The sequence below is a fragment of the Pipistrellus hanaki genome, assembly GCF_964339955.1.
Source record: "Pipistrellus hanaki genome assembly, chromosome: 16".
Classification (NCBI taxonomy): Eukaryota; Metazoa; Chordata; class Mammalia; order Chiroptera; family Vespertilionidae; genus Pipistrellus; species Pipistrellus hanaki.
Genome location: NC_140518.1, coordinates 9,667,252 through 9,689,895, shown reverse-complemented (window position 1 = coordinate 9,689,895; position 22,644 = coordinate 9,667,252). Strand labels below are relative to the sequence as shown.

Sequence of the window (22,644 nt, the reverse complement as noted above, 5' to 3'; positions counted from 1 at the left end):
GGGTGGAGGCCTACCCCCATCTCTAACTTCTTTGGGACCAAGTTTCCCTCCGTTGGGTGGCCAAGAGTAAAACAGATGGGACAGCACAGCGGAAGGTTTAGGCTTTTCCCGAGAAAAGGGGAATCCCCAATCCTGCCCCTTAGCAGCTGTGTGAGGGCAGACCAGTTATTTTGCTTCCCTGAGCCTCAGTTCCCCCACTTGTGAAACTAATCACTGTACTTATAATTCATAAGGTTTTTGAGATAAAAACATAAAACACTCGGTACAGAGCTTGGTGCAAATGAACCCCTAAGAATCTTACATATTATTACACTAAATGTGAAGGGAAAAAGCACCAGTTATTACCTAGACAGGCTCCTGCTCTCCCCGGGAGACAGTGAGGCCCTCTGTGTTCTTACAGTCGCGGCAATAACATCCCTCAGCCTGAGGAGTTCCTACGCACCAACAGCGGACCCAATCTTGTCCCGCCTCTCCGCCAAGACCCTCCCCACGGGCAAAGGACAGAGGCGCAGGCGAACGGGTTTAGAGAAATCCTGTGTTTAATGGGCACATTCCAGCACCGGGCCTGGAATCGAAGCAGCAGGGACGGGTAGGCGACCCCGCGGAGGCTCACATGGCGAAGAGGATGAGGAAGGCGACCATCAAACAGAAGAGCCCCATGGCCTCGGACAGGGCGAAGCCCAGGATGGCATAGGAGAAGAGCTGCTGCTTGAGAGACGGGTTCCTGCCGGGGACAAAGACCGGAGGAAAGGAAGGGGTGAGGGCATGGGTGGTGGTGGAGGACTCGGGTCGGTCGGGTGAACGGGGATTGCTGAAACTGGGAGAGGGCCTCGCCGGCATACAGCCTCGGGATTTGGCCAGAGAAGCAGAGCGCTGCCAGGGCAAGTTTAAGTGAGCCAGGTTGGAAGCATGTCTAAATTCTGATTCAGAGAGCTCAGAGAGGTTTCTCCTCTCCTCCTGGGGAGAACAGGAGGTGCACAGAATAAACCGGAAGCCTCAGGGACCTCCTCTTGCCGAGGCTTTCCCCAAATAGGGTGGAATTTACGACGAGAGATAGTCTAGACCACATGTGTCAAACACAAGGCCCGCGGGCCAAATCCAGCCCGCCAGGCCTTGTAATGTGGCCCGCACCGCGCTGTCATCACTGCACTCTGCTGTCAGTTTATGACATTGTCAGTTTATGACTGTTCAGTAAACCATTCGGCCCGCGATTTAGGCTGGATTTTAGATTTTGGCCCCTTCTCTGATTGAGTTCGACACCCCTAGTCTAGACCCTCCCCAAAACTCACCTGGCATAGCCAATGATCAAACTGCCAAACACTGTTCCAATTCCGGCCCCTGAGCCGGCCACACCCACTGTGGCAGCCCCAGCACCAATAAACTTGGCCGCTGTGTCAATGTCCCGGGACACAACACTGGTTTGGAACTCCCGTCGGGCCACCTGGAGTGGGGAGCTGCTGTAGGAAGGCTAGAAGGAGAGAGAGAGAGAGAGAGGAGAAAAAGGAGATAGTGAGGCGCAAGGACAGGTGGCTGACTCCACCCCCTTCACCCCACCCACCCGAGCTCTGAAACTGTTGGCAAACTGCCTGGCAAGTACAAAATGCTCAGACTGCAGAGCATGCTGGGAATTACTCTCAGGGTCCCTTCTCAGAGAGGGCTTGGGAAATGGCATGGGTTAGGGGAGCCTCACTTTTGCAAGTTTCTCACCTACAATGCTCACCTTGGGGTACTTAGCACTATTTAAAGCACCACAGATTCTCTAACTCTCCTCCCACTTCGGCCTAAAGGCAACTCAACTAACTTGAAGGGCGTCTGTCCGGAGAAATTCATAAGAGGGCCCACAGTCCCTTACCTGTTGAGATGGGATCTCTGGCCTGCTCAGGAAGGAGGCAGACACAGGCCTGATTAGACCCCTGGTACAGCAGCGGATCTGTAAAATGAGAAAGACATGTCCCCCCAAGTCAGGCAAGGAACCCCCCCACCCCAAACCCAAGTGCTGAGCTTCTATCTGTCCCTCTGACCTCTACTGTTTTCTCCAAACAGAAAAGGCCCAATGTATTTCAAGGTCAATTAAAGATTCCTGTTTCTACCCTAGGCCTGCGCCAGGCAGCTATCCTGAGACCCTGGTGTTGTCAGCGGTGGCAACCTTCCCGTTTAAAACTGGGAACCAAAGTTCACTTCTGCGGGCACAGCCCTAACCAGTATCTCAGAATGAACAAAACCCACACCGGTGTCACACCAGGAGGGGCCTGTGCCCAGATCACCTAAGGAATCAGAAGGGGGAAGTCTTATTTTGCTAAAACGGTACTCACTGTTACACACCCTGAAAGGAGTTGGACCCGTAAGCCGTCAGAGGCCCTGGAACAGCCACCTCAGCAGAGCCCTGCATTACATGGTTTCCCTGACATACGCTTTAGCGCAGCGGCTCTCAAACCTGGCTGCACATTGGAACCACCTGGGAGTTCCAAAAAACACAGATGCGTGGGATACATCCTTCTTCCCAGAGCCAGTGAAGCCTGGGGATCGGGACTTTCGAAGGCTCCCCAGTTGATTTTAATGAGCAGCCAAGGTAGAAAACCACTCTATCCGTGGGCCAGGCTGGGGGTAAAGGTCGGATCCAGACTCTGACCACATTCCCAAGCCAAGACAGTTTGGTTTACAGATCCCCCCCCCGCAAATAAAATAAAATAAAATAAAAAACAGGCGTTAACTGCATCACCTCCTACAACCTCCCCAAAGAGCAAACGTCATCTCGGTTCATTCATTACACACGGATGGCTCCCGCTACAGAGCGCCCGGGAGCCGCAGCTTACCAGAGCCGGAGGAATGAGGAGTGCCCCGGTGGTCTGCATCTTCCCAGTCTGCAGAGGAAAAGAGAAAATTCCACGGGCAGTCTGGTTATTTCCTTATAGCGGCGACCTTCGGCCGTCCCCTCCGCCCCCGCCCGCCATCCCTGGACCACGCTCTCCCCAGCACCGTGCCCGGCAGTAGAGGTCAGAGGGACAGCGCGAGCTCCCGGCCCACCGCGCCCAGCGCGGCGGTCTGCACAGGAAGGTCATGCAGATCGGAAGCCGCGGGAGGAAGCCCGAGCCCCGGGAGGGAAAGGTTGCGAAAGAGGACGGTCTCCCGGGAAGCCTGGAGGCCGACACTGGGCAGGTGCCGTGCAGGGTCCTCGTTCGTGTCACACAGCCATGCTGCTCCGCCCGCCGAGGTCGGGACAGTTAATCGCTCATTTCCGTTGGTAATTGGCATTCATGGTTGAGGCTACAGATGCCCCTCGTCTCTCCCGGCCCCGGGGGGCAAATGCCCCTCCACCCAGCCCAGCCCACACCGCTGCCAGTCGCTGGCTCCAGGCCCCAAGTCACCTGCACTCCGCTGCCCTGCTGCCCTTGCTCAGACCACGGCGCTCGCCCGGCTCAAGGTGACTGACTCACCTCCCAGCTTTAGCTCTAGGTTTCAGAGCTCAGCTCCCCCACCCACGTGTCTCGGGGTCCCCCCACTCTCATTGGCCGCAGTCCCCCCGCGTCCCCATTGGTTAACGTCCTCAACTCCTCTCTCCTGATTGGTTCCCCGCAGCTCCTTCCTCTCTCCTCATAGGAGCTTCGCGGCATTTCCCGCCTCCCTGCGGGTAAAGGCGGGGTTTTCTCCCGAGAGGTGGCTCCCGATTGGTTGATCTCTGAAATGCTCGACCATAGAGTCGGCGGTGAGTACCGCCGAGGGGGACTCCATAACCTCCCGCACAAAATGGCGACTAAGATGGAAGGCGGCAGAGAGAGATGACCGGACGCCTTCTTACGCAGACAGACACATGACCTTGGAACCGAGACTTCATTCGAAGAGCTTGGGCCTTGAGGCGCGTTGCATGTTGGGATTTGTAGTCGGGTCGTAGGCCCAAGGACAGCTGAGATCCCGCGAGACGCTCTTCCCCGGGGTTGGCGGAGCCAACGCCTTTGCAGCAATCCCCGCGTGGGTGATTCGTGGAAACCTTGCTTCCGCCGTGGGGAATAAAGGCTGCCCGCTGGCCTCGAAAGTTCACAGGTGGGCTTCTGCTGGTGTTCAGCAGTCGTGCACTAGCAACCAGATGTTTTTTATTTTAAAGAGTTATTGTGAAAACATTCTAAGGATAAACCAGTACTGTACCCTGATAGAAAAACAAGCAAAGGATAGGAGTAAGCAATTCACTAAAGGATTATAAAGGAAAAATCGTTCAACTTCACTAATCAAATTGCAACATTTCGCAATTATCAAAAGAGCAGAGTTCCTTTTATTCATGTGAGCCAGGCAATCTCCTGTACTGCTGCTGCGAGTATGAAATAGAAAAACCTTTCTTGAAAGAAATTTGGCAATCTTCATTGGAAGGCTTTGAATGGTGCATTCTCCTTGATCCAGAAATTCTTGAGGAATTGAGAGCCTTTTAAAACTCTTACTACCCTTTTTGACCCAAGAATATAACTTCCGGGAATTTATCCTGAAGAAATAATCAGAAGTGCAAGGATTCTATTTAAAGGATGTGCACTGCAGAGTTTATCGAAATTGTAAACAAGTAAATGGTTCAATAAATTACGCTATCTTTCACTTAATATAAGCAGATATTTAAAATCATGTTTCCGAAGAGTACTTTATATTGAGAAAATTTTCATGATGAAAGACATGAAAAATGCAAGACTGTATGTATAGCATTGTGAAAAAGTTATGGAAAAAAAGATTGGAAGAAAATAAGACTATATTAATAGATATTTCTGGGATATGTAATAAGCGTGATTTATGAGTATGTATTAAATCTGTAATAGAAAAATATAAAAAATTATACTAATCTGGAGAGTCTGGACTATTAGAAAAACATTTTAAGATTAAGGAGACTTAAGATAACCTGCCAGCATAATATAATGGAAATAGTTGGGTTTTGAAATCCCACAGACTTGAATTCCTATCGTGGCTTTTCCAGGCATAAGTGGATATGTACCTCTGAACAGATTACCAAGTTTCTCTTATTTTCAGTGTTACAAACTACTATTTATTTAGATCTCACCATATGGCAAACATTATGTTAAGTGCTTTCACCTCTTATAAAATTTAAATTTCAAAGGCAAACAAAAGATAAAATAAACAAATGGGATTATATCAAACTAAAAACTTTTGCACAGCAAAAGAAACCATAAAAACAAACAAACACTAAGAGAAAACCTACTAAATGGGAGAATATATTTGCCAATGATACATTTTATATCGGGTTAATATCCAAAATTTATAAAGAACTCATACTACTACTCAACACCAAAAAAATATAAACAATCCAAAATTAAAAAATAGAGAATGTGAATAGACCCTTCTCCAAAAGGGGTATACAGAAGGACAATAGACACATGAAAAGATATCATTCTTTTGAAAATTTTTTTTAAATTTTTTAAAATTAAATTATTATCTGTGTACATATTTTACCATTGCCCCCCCCCTCCCATACAGACCTACCCTCCCCTCTTTTGAAAAATTTTGCTGAAAAGGGGAACAAAGAAATGAAGCCAGAGCTGGAGGAAGAAGTGGGGTCAAGTTAATTTTTCTTTATGATAAAAAAAAATAGCAGCATGGTTTTATCAGATTGGAATAAACCAACAGAAATGGAAAAAACTGATGAGAAAGGAGGAAATAAAGGAGGATTTCTGAAGCAATGCCCTTAAGTAGGCCAGAGTAATGGGCCTTATAACTATATTAACATCAGGCAAAATATTTTTTTTCTAAAATATATATTTTTTTATTGATTTTGTACAGAGAGGAAGGGAGAGAGATAGAGAGTTAGAAACATTGATGAGAGATAGACATCGATCAGCTGCCTCTTGCACACCCCCTACTGGGGATATGCCCGCAACCAAGGTACATGCCCTTGACCAGAATTGAACCCGGGACCTTTCAGTCCCCAAGTCAACGCTCTATCCATTGAGCAAAACCGGTCTTGGCTAGGCAAAATATTTTTTAAGCAAAAAGCACTATACAGAAAAGAGGCTCATATATACATTAATAAAGGGTTCAATTCACGAAGAGAATATAATTCTAAACTGTATGTATCTCATAACATGCATATAAAGTGAAAGTTGACAAAATTAAAAGGAGAAATTCACCCTCATGGTGGGAGATTTAATACAACTCTGTTGGTAATTGACAGATCTAAAAGACCAATATTTAAGTAGGATATAAAAGATTTGACCAATACAATTAAGTATCTTTATTTATTGAACTTATATAGAACTTTGCCCTCAGCATTTAGAGTGGACACACTTTTCAAGCACAGATGGACACTTAAAAAATTGACCACTTACTAAACCACAAGACAAGGTTCAATAAATACCAAAGAATCAATATCACACAGACCACATTCTCATGATACAATTAGATAAGAAATCAAAACATTAAAACCTGCTTAGCCCCAGTGGTTCAGTGGTTGAGCATCGACCTATGAATCAGGACGTCATGGTTAGATTCCTGGTCAGGGCACATGCCTGGGTTTCAGGCTCAGTCCCCAGTGTGGGGGTGTGCAGGAAGCAGCTGATCAATGATTTTCTCTCAGCATTGATACTTCTATCTCTCTCTCCCTCTCCCTGCCTCTCTGAAATCAATAAAGATATAGTAAAAAAAAAAAAAAAAAAGAACAACAACCATACATTCAGACAAAACAAAACCCAAACCCAACCACCTTTCAGATGGAGTCCAAGAACTGAGGGGCAATATCTAGAAAAGGGGCCAAAACCGGTTTGGCTCAGTGGATAGAGCGTCGGTCTGCAGACTGGAAGGTCCCAGGTTCGATTCTGGTCAAGGGCATATACATTGGTTGTGGGCACGTCCTCGTTAGGGGGTGTGCAGGAGGCAGCTGGTTGATGTTTCTAGCTCTCTATCCCTCTCTCTTCCTCTCTGTGAAAAAATCAATGAAATATATATTTTTTTAAAATATCTAGAAAAGGGAAAGTGAAGACTCATAGCCAGGCAGATATCCCAAGAGATCTCCACTACATGCAAGGCCACTTTGTTCACCACTTGTGTATGTCACGTATGTGTGCACATAGATACTGTTAGACACACATACCTTTCTCCTAACATGGCCTAAGATTTTGTCTGGTACCCCCACCAAGCATGACCCAACCACCTCAAGGACAAGCATAACCCATCTTCCCAAAGTTAAATCATCCATGTTCAATTAGTATCCAGAGGCCACAATGTGAGGCAGCTATTACCCAAGGATTATAACCTAAAGATGTCTAGTCTTCTAGTTCAAGCTCAGTCTTACCTTAGGGTGGCCCCACATCATCCTGTCATTTATGGGGCCACCCATAAATAGATGTAACTGCCCTCTGCCCCACCACGTGCTCACTTGGAGCTTCCTTCCATGCAGCAAGGTCTCATGTGGTGCAAGGTCAGAACAGATTCATGGACACTTGGTTCACCAAGCCCTTTTTGAGTACCTAGGTTCACCGAATTTCAGTTTGTCCATAACTTAGACATTTAGTCTATGGATCTCAGCCATTATCTTTGCACAAACTTCTAAGTTCCAGCTCAATTCCCCCCTCTCTCTCTTATGATTGAAAAAGTATCAAATGGTATAATATATATATATATATATATTTAAATCCATTTTGTATCTCCCAGTGTTTTACTTACTAATAAGCATGTTCACTTAATTTTCTTGAATTTCTCCTACCCCAAAATATTTCTAAACATCTATGCTCAATTATAAGGTACATTTCCTTATATATTACTGGTCATAACAAAATCCCAGTTTTAGTTCTTAATAAAATGTCAGTTTTAGTTTTGATTAGCAGTACCTACTAGTAATCAATACTCATATATGATACTGGGAAAGGAAAAAAAAAGATAATCACAGTAGCTACTCTGAGCACTCTTGGACAAGCCCATACTAGAATCAGCAGATCTCACAGGCACATTATGCAACCCAATTCCTGGGCAGTGGAATGATCTCATTGGTCCTTATGATCTACCTGCCTGGAGGGCTTCCCTTGTACAACCAGCATCCTTCATACTATAGGAGCCATCTGCTTCCTATTACTGCTGGTATTCTTTTTTTAGTGTGGTTTGGGGCTGAGACTTCCTGCAACATTGGATTAAGAAAGTTCCAGGCCTCTGCCCACATTGTATATTTTTGTCTGGTACTACAATTCCCATAAAACCTGGGCAGCTTGAGCATTTCATTTGAGAGGTCTCTGCTAAAGGGCCCAAACTGGGAATCTTGTGTTCGATCAATTTCCAGGCCTGGGAAAGACTCCGAGCTGGGCAGGACTAGGGGGTATACCAACTTCTTTCTAACGAAGAGCCTTCGCCTCAGGGTATGGATGGTGACTAATGGGAGAGGGGTCTGATGGGAGCCTTTCTCCTCTAATCTGCCTTGGAAGGTTAATTCCGCAGCCTTTCGTTCCACACTACCAGGAAGTTCCTTTTAAATGGGAGGCAAATTCACATTTGTCCGACAGAGGGCGCTCAATGGAAGATTGGGAGAGACCTGGGTCAATGTCTGTCTAAATCTCTCTCTCTCTCTCTCTCTCTCTCTCTCTCTCTCTCTCTCTCTCTCTCTCTCTCTCTCTCTCTCTCTCCCCCTTACTCCTCCCCACCCCCCCGCCCCTCCCCACACAACAAACCATTCTGGAGATCTGACTTCAGATTCTGTCTAGGATCTGACCACTCCTCCACACCTCCTGTGCTACAGCTCCAGCTCTTTATTTTCTCAGCTGGATTACTGCGCAGACCTAACACGTGCTTGCCTTGCTTTTACTTGTTTCCTTACCATCTAATCTCATCTACCCAGAAGCCAGAGAGATCCTTTCAAGATACAGCAAGTTCCCGAATAATGTCCTTTCCTTATCATCTAGATGAGTTGCTTAGGAACTTAACTCTTGCTTATATAATTAGCCTATAGTAAAATCGATTTGGTTATATGTCCTTTAGTCACAAACCCTGCTCAGGACGTTAAGTGAGGAGCTGCTGTGTAAGTACACCAAGTCACTCCTCTGCTCCAAATTCTGCCCCGGCTTCCCTTGGCTCTCAGAGAAACGCCAAGTCCCTAAACTCCACCCCCCTCAGTCCTCTGTTGCTCGTCTGACCTGTCCTACAACTCTGCTCACCTTTCCATATTCTTGCTCTTCCCCTTTAAATTCACTCCCTCGTTTCTTTCATATATTTGCTCAAATCTTGCCTTTCCAGTGAGGTCCGCTCTGACCTCCCTATTTAAAATTGCAACCAACCCTTCCCTATTCTCCCCAAACTTCTTATTGGGCTCTGTGATTTCCTCCATAGTGCTTAGCGTCTTTAACGACTTTTCTGATTATAACAAACAAATGCAAGTTTGTTTGTTTACTATTTACATCCTTCTCCCTCCTACATTTAAGCTCCTGAAGGCAGGGAGCAGAGATCTTTGCCTATTTTTATTTATTTTGTGTGTGTGTGTGTGTGTGTGTGTTTAGAGCAGTGTCTGGCCCGGAGGAGTTCAATCAATACCTGCTGAATGGATGAATCAATATCCTCCCTCCAACAGCTAAGAGCTTTCAACTTTCAATCACTGCTCTAAACTTCATTCTCGGGTGTGGCGGCGGCATTGAGAACCAGAGAATGTGACGGCACAATTCCTCGGGGCTCAAGGCTAATTCTTGATCTGGACTGTGGAAATCTCAGAGCGGTCGCCCTTGGTTTCACCACTTTGGTTACCTGGGCCATTGATGGACAGCAGCTGCTCTCTCTGGCTGCAGCTTACTTACTGTCCAGTGATCTTGGACACGTTGATTAACTTCTCTGTGTTTCCATTTCCTTAAACAAGACTAGTTAGCAGATTAAACGAATTAATATTTATCAAATATGTAGAACACTGCTTGGCACATAGAAGCATTTTTTTTTTCTTTTATAAATAGAGCTATTTTTAAAAATATTTTTAATTGATTTTTTACAGAGAGGAAGGTAGAGGGATAGAGAGTTAGAAACATCGATGAGAGAGAGACATTGATCAGCTGCCCCCTGTTCAACCCACACTGGGGATGTGCCCGCAACCAAGGTACATGCCCTTAACCGGAATCGAACCCGGGACCCTTCAGTTCGCAGGCTGACACTCTATCCACTGAGCCAAACCGGTTTCAGCAGCATTTGTCTTTCTTTAACTAAATATGTTAAGTTGTGGCTTGACTTTCATAAAGATCCCGAACTTTGCACTTTATACAATGGGTAGCCTAAATGGAACAGGATTGCTTTCAGCTCTTCTTCTTTTTAAAATTCCAAACTGATTTTTTCCCCTCCCCCGAGAGCATTACGTGCTAGAGCCCCTCTGTGGATTCGATGGCCTTACCAGTAATCATGTTTTCCTCTTCTTCCTTCTTAGTCATCGTCTGTTTTGAGCCCTACGTTCTGTCTCCACAGTGTTCTGTGTGTCAGCAGCCGGGAACTCCCGCCCAGCCCCGAGGCAGAACCAGAACGAGTCACGTGATTTCGCTTTCCCTGCCGCTGGCCGGCTGGGCAGTGGTCAGGTGTCCTCAGCAGAGCGCAGCCCGAGGCAGGGATGCTCGTGCGAGTGATTGCTGGGCAGTGTCCCCAGGAAGTGAGGGGCAGCAGGGAAGAGAAGCAAGGATACGGTCTCACGTGGAGATCAGCTTCAATCTGAGCCTATGGAGGGCTCACACCCCCTGGTCCCAGGCAGACGGAGATGGCTGGGGCCCCTACACAGATCCCAAGCTTGGGCAGGGATACATGAAGGGAATCCTGCCAGGGGCTTTCCAAGAAAGAGACACAACAGGGATAACTAGTTTGCTCTCTCTGGACGTTGTGTGGGTTTATGCTCGGAACCGCTGCACTTGCTGGGTGGCCATGACAGGAGAGTCTTCAGGCAGAGCTGACGCGGGGTGCGGGGGGTAGGAGGGGGGTGGCGGGTAGTGACTAGCAGCTACTCCACCTGGAAATCTAGGCGGAGGGTGAACTGGCTGTCCCAGCAGAAAACCCCGGTGAAATATGGGCCTGTCTTCCCTTCACGAAACACACGCTAGGCAACGATGAATGAAGGAGCTCAAAGAGCTGTGGAGTGTGAAAAAAGGGACAGCAGCCGAGACCGGTGTGGCTCAGTGGATAGAGTCAGCCTGTGGACTGAAGGGTCCCAGGTTTGATTCTGGTTAAGGGCACATAGCCAGTAGGGGGCATGCTGGAGGCCGCTGAAGGATGTTTCTCTCTCATCCATGTTTCTAGCTCTCCCTCCCTCTCCCTTCCTCTCTGTGAGAAATCAATAAAATATATTTTAAAAAAAGAGGCAGTAATTTGATTTCACATGTTCCACCGCGTCATACAAGGGAGGGGATGCCCGCCCTGGGCCTTAGAAAGGAGGTGTTTAATGTGGACTCTCCCTCTCACCAGCTTCGTCTGTCCCCTCAGTCCTCCCCCCTGGCCCCTCTTAGAGGCTCTCAGCACAGAGCACCCAGCTCCCTGCCGAAAGGAAGGAGACTCCGTTCTTGTTAGTCCTGTGGCAGACAACGTCCGTGCCCCGTGCCTCGTGCCCACCCGTGCCCCGTGAGGCCCCGTGCCCCGTGCCCCGTGCCTTGTGCCCCGTGAGGCCCCGTGCCTCGTGCCCCGTGCCCCGTGCCTTGTGCCCCGTGAGGCCCCGTGCCTTGTGCCCTGTGAGGCCCCGTGCCCCGTGCCCCGTGCCCCATGCCCCATGCCCCGTGCGCCGTGAAGCCTCGTGCCCCGTGCCCCGTTCCTCCTGCCTCGTGAGACCTCGTGCCCCGTTCCTCGTGCCCCATGCCTCGTGCTTCATGCCCAGTGAGGCCTCCTGCCTCATGAGGCCTCGTGCCCCGTGAGGCCCCATGCCCCGTTCCTCGTGCCCCGTGAGGCCTCCTGCCTCATGAGGCCTCGTGCCCTGTGAGGCCCCGTGCCCTGTGCCTCATGAGGCCCTGTGAGGCCTCGTGAGGCCTCGTGCCCCGTGCCCTGTGCCTAGTGCCCGTGCCTCGTGCCTCACGCCTCCTCCACCCCCCCATCCCTTCCACGTGCTCTGTTCCCTTAGCAGTGTTTCCCAAACTTCTCTCATGGTGAGAATCACCTGGTGGAGCTGTTAAACTACAGATTCCTGAATCCCAACTAAGAAGTGCTGAACTAGAATTTTTGGGAACATATAGGTAAAATTGTATATACAATTTACCTATATGTTTTCAAAAATTCTAGTTGGGATTCAGGAATCTGTAGTTTAACAACAAAAATTCTAGTTGGGATTCAGGAATCTGTAGTTTAACAGCTCCACCAGGTGATTCTCACCGTGAGAGAAGTTTGGGAAACACTGCATAGGCCCGCCTTACACACAGGGGGTCCGTATGCCAGCACCTGCCGCCTGAGGCGTACTGTGCCGCTGAAGCATGCCTGGCCTCCTTGGGGCCAGGACTGGGGAGCTGGGAGGTAGCAGCTCTGGGGATAGCCTCAGCGATGATGGGGAGGACTTGGTGGTGAATACCCCAGCTTCCTCACTCCTGGTTAGGGCGACTCTGGGGCGGGTGCTCTACAGGATGGAACCCCAGCTGCCTACCGCAGCCATCTGCTCGTCAACACTTCCTGTGCTGGCTTCCTTCCCTTGCTTCCTGCCTAGTAGTTTTTAATACTTTGCTATTAAGGTCATTTCTTGCTCATGAAACAGTAGGAGGGGAGCAGCCCAGGGCTTTTAGGGTGTCTCTGCCATCCTCAAAGTGTGGCTTCCATCTCTGTGTCTGGGCTACGTCTCAATCAGCAGGAAAGGTGTGTGTGTGTGTGTGGTGGGGGGGGATGTGAAGAGAACAAGCTACTTTTTCTTTTCCGAAGATGCAATCCAGAAGTTGTGAGCCTCACTGTTGCCCGCCTCCCATTGGCCAGAACTTAGTCACGTGGCCACACCTCGCTGCAAGGAAGGTTATAAAATCTGGTCTCTGGCTGGAGTACCGTATCACTCATCCTAAAGCTTACGGGCGGGGTTTCATGACTTACAGGAAGAAAGGGAGAGTGGGCAGTATCAGGCGCTTCAGGGGGTAATTAGAACGCTCTGTCCCGGAGGAGTCTGCATGAATCATAACAAAGGACACTTACTGAGTGGTTATTATGTGGACACCCTGTTCCACGCACTGGGCATGTGTAAGGCATTTAATCTGCAGTTATGTCTGAGACAGGTTCTAGGCCATTGTTTTAGAAAGGAACCTGGGCGGAGAGCAGTCAAGTGATTTTGTCCAGAACCTCCTAGGCAGTAAGTGATGGAGCCAGGACCATCTGATCCTAGAACCAGTACTCTTAAAAAAATAAAAATAATAATAATAATAAAAATATATATATATATATATATACTGTATATATATATACTGTGTATATATATATATATATATATATATATATATATATAATTGACTTTTTACAGAGAGGAAGGGAGAGGGAAAAAGAATTAGAAAAATCAATGAGGAGAAACATTGATCAGCTGCCTCCTGCACACCCTGGATGTGCCCACAACCAAGGTACATGCCCTTGACTGGAATCAAACCTGGGACTTTTCAGTCTGCAGGCCGACGCTCCATCCACTGAGCCAAACCGGTTAGGGCTAGAATCTGTACTCGTAGTCACTATTTTATTCTGCTTCTGAGCCATATGTAGGTATTGGGAGATTTATTTATTTATTTATTATTTTTGTGTGTGTGTGTGTGTGTGTGTGTGTGCTCTCGGACCAGAACTTTATTTCCCTTAACACACACATCAGCTGTTCAGCTCTCAGACATATCACACGCATGCCCTTTCCCAGGAGTGTGCAATGCTTGCCCGTAAAGCACTGCCTCCCCCAGCTGCGCTGTGGCCTGGTGGACCAGGCACCTTCCCGGCACCACACGGCCTTCCCCGCTGGCCTCTTCAAAATCCCCTATTACATCAGCACTTCCTTGTGGCTCAGGTCCTTGCTACTTGAAAGAACCCCAGACTCACCCCCTTGTATGTGAGGCGGGAGTTTACTTTTGTGCACGTTGATGAAGAGGTTTAAGCAGGAGGAAGTAAGAACAGATTCTCTCACGGTTTAGAAGCATCCTTAGGTAGCACCGGGGCAGGGCAAGTGGGAGGTGGGAGGGAGGAGAAATCAGGAGGTCGTCGAAACCGGTTTGGCTCAGTGGATAGAGCGTCAGCCTGTGGACTGAAGGGTCCCGGGTTCGATTCCCGTCAAGGGCACATACCTTGGTTGTGGGCACATTCCCAGTAGGGGGTGTATAAAAGGCAGTTGATCGATGACTCTCTCATTGATGTTTCTAGATCTCTATCCCTCTCCCTTCCTCTCTGTACAAAATCAATAATATATACATAAGAAACCAGGAGGTCAATGCCAGATCTTAGCCTAGCCCGGCTGGGGGATGGAGGGAGGGTCCCCCCTCTTGTTCGGCACAGGAGCCCGGCCAGAGCGACACGTTCTTGTTTTTCCGATGCTAGCTTCCTCTGCATCCGGCCCCGCCCGCCTCTCTAGGGGGGCCTCGTACTGTTCCAGACTGTGCAGCTCCAGCTGCACCCCACCTCTCACTGGCCCCCAACAAGCCTGCATTTCTACAGTCATCGCCTTTGCTTGCGGTTCCCCGTGCCTGGAACGTCTCTCCTCTCCGGCGCTGCCTGGCAAACCCCTCCTCATCCTTCAAGGCCCAAGTCAAAGATCCCTTCCCCTGTGCTGCCTGCTCCCCCGGTCCCAGACTTACTCCCATCCCCGCTGCTCCCACGGAACTCAGCACACGCGTCTGTTACCGCAGTCATCGCACGGGATTGTGATCACGTGTGGATGTGTTTGCAGCGGCCATGACAGAATGGCGAATTCCCAGAGGCAGGAATGAGCTTTATTCTCTTCCGTTACCCGCTGTTCCCAGAGCACGGACACGGTGCCTGGGACAAGCAGGCGCTCAGTAAATGTCAATGGGTGGTGGGGTTGATCTCAGCCTGGTAAGAAGAGGGGGCTCCCCACCTGCACCTTCTTGGAGCAACCTCTAGAGGGCAGTCTCGCTTCACGCCCGCTTCTCTAGCCTTTGCCTAGTTGCTTTTTCCCCCTAGGCAGCCTGATAGATAGATAGATAGATAGATAGATAGATAGATAGATAGATAGATAGATAGATAGATAGACAGATGATAGATAGATAGATAGATGATAGATAGGTGATAGATAGATAGATAGATAGATAGATGCTAGATAGATGATAGATTGATAGATAGATGATAGATAGATAATATATATGACATATAAATTGATAGAGATAGAGGTAGGCAGGTAGGGAGAGGTATAGACAGGCCATGTTCCAGATGGGCTCTCGGACCTGGGAATCTGACCTACCAGAGGCACTGCCCGCCCGCCCCTTAGACATAGGCTCAGGGTCTAGGAAGCATGGTTGAAACCACCGTACTAGCTTCAAAATGAAAACAGGGAATTGCAAAATGAAATTTACAAACATGTAAATAAATGGCTATAAAACAGCAGGTCAGCCAATCCACTGCAACTCCACTTGCACACAGTTTATGCGTAACTTCATTTCACGTGGGATAGGAATGCATCTTACTATTTTTGATACGATGTGGGCAGTCCTAAAGGGCCCTTCTGTCCTGGGAAAGGCCTGGGAGGGAGTAAGGAGTGGAGTGTGCCGTGAACCCCAGACTGTCCGCCAGAGGGCTCAGAGGCTGCCTGCTGAGCCATTTCCCCGCTTCCTGCGGAGGGCTCCAGAGCCGAGCCCATGAAGCTAATGGTCAGTAACAAGGATTGCCCTCAACCAGCGGTCGGCAAACTCATTAGTCAACAGAGGGGCAAGCCGTGGCTCACGAGTCGCAGATGGCTCGAGAGCCACAGTTTGCCGACCTCTGAGCTAGGGCAGGGCCTCTTATTCTAAAAGGAGATATTGAAGAGCAGATAGGGAACAAAACCAAAAGCAGCCCTTTGTTCCGCCTGTGTTTGGGCTTCCAGAGACTGGAGTAGGCTACAGGAAGGATTTCTAACAATGGCGGGTGTGAAGCCGGGTAAACAGTGAAAGCGCCTCCTCGGTTTCCTCCCGGGAGCATTTCCATCAAAGGGGTGGTCAGTCCGAAGGCCCCGCCTGGGGGAGATGTCCTGGGGGAGGGTGGTGGGCAGGTGGGTCTGTTTGGCTTCCTGAACCCATGACCGTGGACAAACAGATGCTATTTGGCATTCCCTGCGGTTTACCAGCAGGAGATGGAGCACCTGCCTCGCCAAGGTGCCCACTTACTGTATAACTAGCTATTTCCTGGACCGGAGTCAATCTCTCTACCTAAACCTCTCTACTGCCTAACGTTGACAGTGCTTCTCTTTGGCTGAGTGGGAGTTGAGCTGCAAAAACTCTTGGAAGGAAAAAAAGGAAGAAAGGAAGGGAGAGGTGAGGCGGCAGGGCCCCGCGCCCCTTCACCCCCACGGAGGATTGGCCAGGATCTGGGCCTGGATGTCACTAGGCCTCTTTAGGAGGATGTATCCTGACTTGATGGTAAGCTGGAAAGCCTGGCTACTAGCAAATGGTTACTGAGCCTGACCAGGGTTGCTCAGTGGTTGAGCACCGACCTATGAACCAGGAGGTCACAGTTCAATTCCCTGTCAGGGCACATGCCCAGGTGGTGGGCTCTGTCCTCAGTGAGGGGCGTGCAGGAGGCAGCTAATCGATGATTCTCTCTCATCAATGATATTTCTCTCTACCCTCTCCCTTCCTCTCTGAAATCAATATATATATAAAGAGTTACTGAGCATCAGCTGAAGGGATGCAAATAGTGAGGGAGCTTCCCTCCCCCCAAAAAAACAAAACAAAACAAAACAAAACAAAACAAAACAAAACAAAACAGTTCTTATCTTCAGGGGAAATTTCAGAGTCTTTGTCATTTTCAGAGAATTTCCTGGACTAGGAACTTTATGCAGAGAGGACAGAATGGCTCCGCCCCCCATTGCTCACCTCCCATTCCCCCCAGGGGATTGCTGGTTCCCCAGCAGCAGTGTTAGAAACCTAAATCCGGGTGCGCGGCCTGGCCCCCTGTGGCTGCAGACCTTCCTCCAGTCCTCATCCTCACTGAGCCCTGGCTCCCTCCTCTGTAAAAGGGGATGGTGATAGTGTTTATAGTAAGCGCTCAGTGCATGTTGGGTTTAAATAACAGAATGCATGATGGCTCCTGGAGCCAGAGATTTGCAATGAGGTCAAAGGAATCTGTCCCTGTTCCTGGGAGCTGATCAGAGGGACAGGACAGGCACACATCAAAAGAAAAAGAAATGCAATTGGAAAACAATTGGTCCAATGGCGGGGAGCAAAGGCACAAAGATTGAAAACAACTTCTAGCCAAAACCGTTATGGCTCAGTGGATAGAGCATCAGCCTGCAGATTGAAAGGTCCCAGATCGATTCCCGTCAAGGGCATGTACCTTGGTTTCAGGCACATCCCCAGTGGGGGTGTGCAGGAGGCAGTTGGTCGATGTTTCTCTCTCATCGACGTTTCTAGCTCTCTATCCCTCTCCCTTCCTCTCTGTGGAAAATCAATAAAATATATTAAAAAAAGAAAAAAGAAAAAAAAGAAAACAACTTCTAGCTCCTCTTTGCAGTACATCTGGTCACATGTTTGCACTGGCTTTCCCTTCCCCGGCTATTTTGAGCTGCTGTTCAAACGAAGGTGTGTCCCCTGGGCTCCCACAGGCTGACAACAGGAAGCAACTGCCAGGAAGCACAGCGTGGCCAGCCGGATATTTGGTCAGGCGTGTGCAGGGCCTGCTGGCAGATGCCAGGGAATTGACCATTTAATTACAGAAGCACAGAGGACTTTGCAATTAGGGACTAGATTGTGCTGCTCAAAGATTAGACAGGAATAATCGAATTCAGCACAAGGCACCCAATTCACTCTTCAAAGTGCTTCTACCACCTGGAACCACAGGGACCATTCTGGAATACAAATCTGATTCCTCCACTCCCCTGTTACGAAATCTCAAAAGTGGCCTGTCCAGTTTGGCTCAGTGGATAGAGCATTGGCCTGAGGACTAAAAGGTCCCGGGTTCGATTCCAGTCAAGGGCATGTACCTTGGTTGCTGGCACATATCCAGTAGGGAGTGTGCAGGAGGCAGCTGGTCGATGTTTCTCTCTCATCGATGTTTCTAACTCTCTATCCCTCTCCTTTCCTCTCTGTATAAAAATAAATAAATAAATAAAAGATATTATTAAAAAAAAAAAAAAAAAAAGAAATCTCAAAAGCTCGTTATGCCGAAACCGGTTTGGCTCAGTGGGTAGTGCGTCAGCCTGCGGACCGAGGGGTCCTGGGTTTGATTCCGGTCAAGGGCATGTACATGGTTTCGGGTACATCCCCAGTGGGGAGTGTGCAAGAGGCAACTGATGGATGATTCTCTCTCATCGATGTTTCTAACTCTCTATCCCTCTCTCTTCCTCACTGTAAAAAATCAATAAAATATATTTAAAAAAAAAAAAAAAAAGCTCATTATTACCCACAGTAAGGCCAAGTCCAGATCATTCCTCCCAACAGTATACAAGGCTCTTCCTGGCCTGGCTTTCCCGCCTCCTCTCTCATTGTGCCCCAGGGGAACACGGTGCTCTCATCACGTGGGTGGGGTAATTTTCTCATCTCGACATGCTCTTTCGAAGCTCCTGTTCTTTCTTAATTAAATTTTAAATTTTGAGATAATTGTAGATGCAGTTGAAGTGGTACAGAGATTCCCTGTGCCCTTTATCGCGTTTCCCTCAAACTCTTGTAAAACTTTATTACAATATCACAACTAGGATATTGACATTGGTGCCATCCACCAGATTTCCCATTCACTGGTTCTCCCCAGTGTGTCCTATGGAGTTTACTGGGTGCAGGTTTGTGTATTTATCAGCTTACGGAGATACAGTTCTATCAGAAGGAACCCCTGGGTAGCCTTCCATACCACACCCACCTCTCTTCTCTCTCTCCTTGCCTTGTCTTAACCTCTAGCAACACTAGCCTATTCTCCATTTCTATATTTCTATAATTACGGAATTCTAAGAGAGTTAAACACAATATTTAGTATGTAATTTAAAGTGCTTTTTTTTTTTTTTTTTAAATAGATTTTTGTGATTTCAGAAAGGAAGGGAGGGAGAGAGAGATAGAAACATCAATGATGAGAGAGAGTCATTGATCAGATGCCTCCTGCATGTTCCACACTGGGGATCAAGCCTACAACCCAGGCATGTGTCCTGATTGGGAATTAAACTGTGACCTCCTGGTTCATAGGTTGATGTTCAACCACTGAGCCACACCGGCCGGGCTTACTTGTCATTTCTATTTCTCAACCTCTTCCAAAGCACACTCTTCTAAGACATCATTACCTTGGGCTTTGATTAGACCTTAATTAACCATTCGGTCTCATCGCTCTATGCCCTCACTTTGCAAGTAGACTTCCCTTATCCTTGTGCCCTTAAATTGCTTTGTGGGTGGCTCTCTCTTTTTTCCATATTAGGAGACCCCCTGAAAACCGAGACTCTCTACCCCAGCAGTTTGAGCTCCCCTTAGGGGAGAGAGAATGTCTTCATTCATCTTGCAGATCCTTCAAAGGAAAAACTTGCCTTCTATTTTTGTAATCCTGACCCTCTTCCAGTTCTGCACACTATGGGTGCCCAATAAATGTGGACTGACTGAATCAACAATAGACTTGGTTCCCTGGGGTGTCATATTCTTTCCTTCCACGGTGAGGAAGTAAGAACATTAGTCAGAGCAGGCGGATCCCTTAATATGATTACCTGGGATTTGTGGGCCGCTGGCTCTTTCCCCCAGCTTTATTGGACACATTCATCTTCACAGAATGGATGTTCCTAGAGACCACTGACTGCTGGCCACTGATCGCCTGCCCCTGTGAATCCCAGCCCGAGACCGGGGAGACCCCAAAGCTGTGTGGCCGTGAGTAGAAATGGGGTGAGTGTATTCCAACCAAGTTCAACTGTTGAATTTGCTGTGCTGTGTTATTTAAGATCTCCCACCATGAGCCAATGTGTGACCTTAGCAGGTTTTTAAAAATATATATTTTGATTTTTTACAGAGAGGAAGGGGGAGGGATAGAGAGTTTGAAACATCGATGAGAAACATCCACCAGCTGCCTCCTGCACATCCTCTTACTGGGGATGTGCCCGCAACCAATGTACATGCCCTTGACCGGAATTGAACCCGGGACCTTCAGTCCACAGACCAATGCTCTATCCACTGAGCCAAACAGGTTTTGGCTTACCAGGTTTTTTTTTTGTGTGTGTGTGTGTGTTTTTTTTAACTTTTAGCCGAAACCGGTTTGGCTCAGTGGTAGAGCGTTGGTCTGCAGACCGACATCTGAAGTGTAAATTCAGTGGCTTTTAGTACATTCAGAGTTTATGAATTAAAACTCTTAGTCACTATTTTATTCTCCAAAATACATTTAGAACATTTTCTTTATCTCGCAGAGAAACTCCATACGTACCCATTAGCAGTCATTCTCTATTTCCCCCAACCCCCAGCCCTAGGAAAACACTTATCTATTTTGTTTCTATAGAATATTTGCCTCTTCTGGGCATTTCATAAATATGGAATCATATAGAATGTATGTTTTCATGGATGACTTCTTTCACTTAGCATGTTTTCAAGGTTCATCTATATTATGACATATATCCATACTTCATTCTTTTTTATTGCCAAATAATATCCATTGTATGGATAACCCATTTTTATTTACCCATTCATCAACTGATGAACATTTAGGTTGCTTCCACTTTTACCAGGTCATTTGTTTAAACTTATTCATCTATATATTATGGACTACATTCTAAGCTATAAAGCACTATATGCTTGTAAAGACATTATTTTCATATTTATACAAGTGACCCAGTGCACGGATTCATGCACATTGAAAGGAAATTAATTAGAAGGTGGCCTGCGGAGCGGGACTGGGCAAGACGGGGGGCCAGCCACGCCCTGGAGCCAACCTCCCGAGGTCCCTCCCCAGCCGGACGCACGGAGGGTGAATGGTGTCTGTGGAGTGCGAGGAGGTCCCTCCGGCAGGTGGGGTCCCTCAGCCTGGCCTGTGGGAATCAGGCCGAAACTGCTCTCTGACATCTTCCGAGGCATCCCAGAGTGCAAGAGGGCACTCTGCCAAGTTGCCGTCATACAGGGTGTGGAATGCAAACCAGATTCCGGGCCAACAGTGCCCCAGCAATATAACCCACGGCTCCCTCCTCTCTGGTTTCAGGGTGCGTCACCTGAGAACCAACGCTAACAAGTCACTGCAGCTTGGCAGCTCCTGTGCTGAGCGCCTGCCCCCAGATGGTCAGTGTGCATCATAGTGACTGGTCAATCAGACACTTATTAGCCATATGTAACTAAGGGGAGCATGGGGGCCACTGTATCTTCTCTGAGCGTGTGGTCTATTATCGGGTAACTCAGGGGAATTAGGTATCTCTTTGGGTTTGATCTCCATGTTAAGTCCATTTCGCTTTTTTCCTAGGCAATGGATTGTATCACTTAGCCCTAACCTATCATCTCATTAATATTTGTTGCTAGGAGACCAGGTTAGAGTATGCTTATCTCAGTGTAATCCTTGCCAATGTAGAAAATCACTCGACTCAGAATAAACATTAAGGCAATTTCATTTCATCCCAATTTTTATTGAATAGCAAGAACAGGGACAAGGGCTGAAGCTACAGTCCTTAGGGCCTACGTTTACCAAATATCTTGCCAGCTCTCCCTTTTCTGACTTTAGGTTAGCTTTCCTTCACCACTCACACGCTGGCATATGTGCCAGGATGACTTTTTCCCACTGCCTGTCAAGTCAGTGTGTTAAAGTAATATAAAAATATTTTGATATTAGACCAAGAGAAAATAAATTAGAAAAAACAAACTTGTGGCTATAGAAGAAATTATCTTCTATGTCTATTGTAAAATCTAATTTAGACATAAATACTATTTTGCTCCCATGTCATATATATGTGTGTGTGTGTGTGTGTGTTCTGCAGGTACTTTACAGATATAAAATGTGGGTGCCAGAGAGCGGAGAGGGGAAAGGCTGGGTGAGGAGTGGATATGGAGATGTTTCCTTTACCGCTAGGAGCTGCTTGAGGATCATTCCCCTCCGAAGCATTGGTAAGAGCAGCGGGGGACAATGAACAGGGGTTAAGATGCTTTGTTTTACATCCAGCAAAAAGGAGCCTTGACACCTCAACTGGCTCTTTAAGGAAGCCTTTGGAAGGGCTCCTGCTGCGGTTGACAGTCACAGTGACCCTCAGGATGGTGGCGGCGGTGGGGGCAAAGTGGGGGTAATTCACCAGAAGACGCACTCAGTGATTTGGATTCTGTGCACGACTGCTCCTCTCCATTCACCGGTTTAATTAAGAGCTGACGAGTACAAAACAAATGAAGCTGCAGGTCTTCACTGAACTATCAGGAAGGAAGGGTATCTGCTAGAAAAACAACTGTGTTTCCCCATTAGTCTTTTAAAAATATATTTCTAATTGTTTTAGAGAGAGGAAGAGGGAGAAACATTGATGCCAGAGCGTAACTTCCATTGCATACCCCCTACTGGGGTTCGAGCCCAAACCTAGACCCGTGCCCTGACCAGGAACTGAACTGGCAACATTTCAGTGACTGGACAAAGCTCAACCAATTGAGCCCCACCAGCCAGAGCTCTAGGATTCATCTTAATGTCACATCT

General features: G+C 47.8%; 1 protein-coding gene across 2 annotated transcripts; it reads right to left on the bottom strand.

Moving 5' to 3' along the window:
* Positions 1-521: 521 nt before the first annotated feature.
* Positions 522-3,564, bottom strand: ATP5MC1 (ATP synthase membrane subunit c locus 1). 2 transcript variants are annotated; one of them, XM_084864039.1, is made up of 5 exons: positions 3,366-3,564; positions 2,814-2,861; positions 1,853-1,930; positions 1,290-1,468; positions 522-724 (listed from the first exon to the last, which is right to left on the bottom strand). In XM_084864039.1, exons 2-5 carry the CDS (start codon positions 2,850-2,852, stop codon positions 610-612), a joined length of 411 nt encoding a protein of 136 aa, XP_084720165.1. In that variant the 5' UTR covers positions 2,853-2,861; positions 3,366-3,564; the 3' UTR covers positions 522-609. The 2 variants fall into 2 exon arrangements, with proteins under 2 accessions (XP_084720165.1, XP_084720166.1); XM_084864040.1 differs by having other exon boundaries at positions 3,435-3,502.
* Between the last annotated feature and the right edge of the window lie 19,080 nt (positions 3,565-22,644).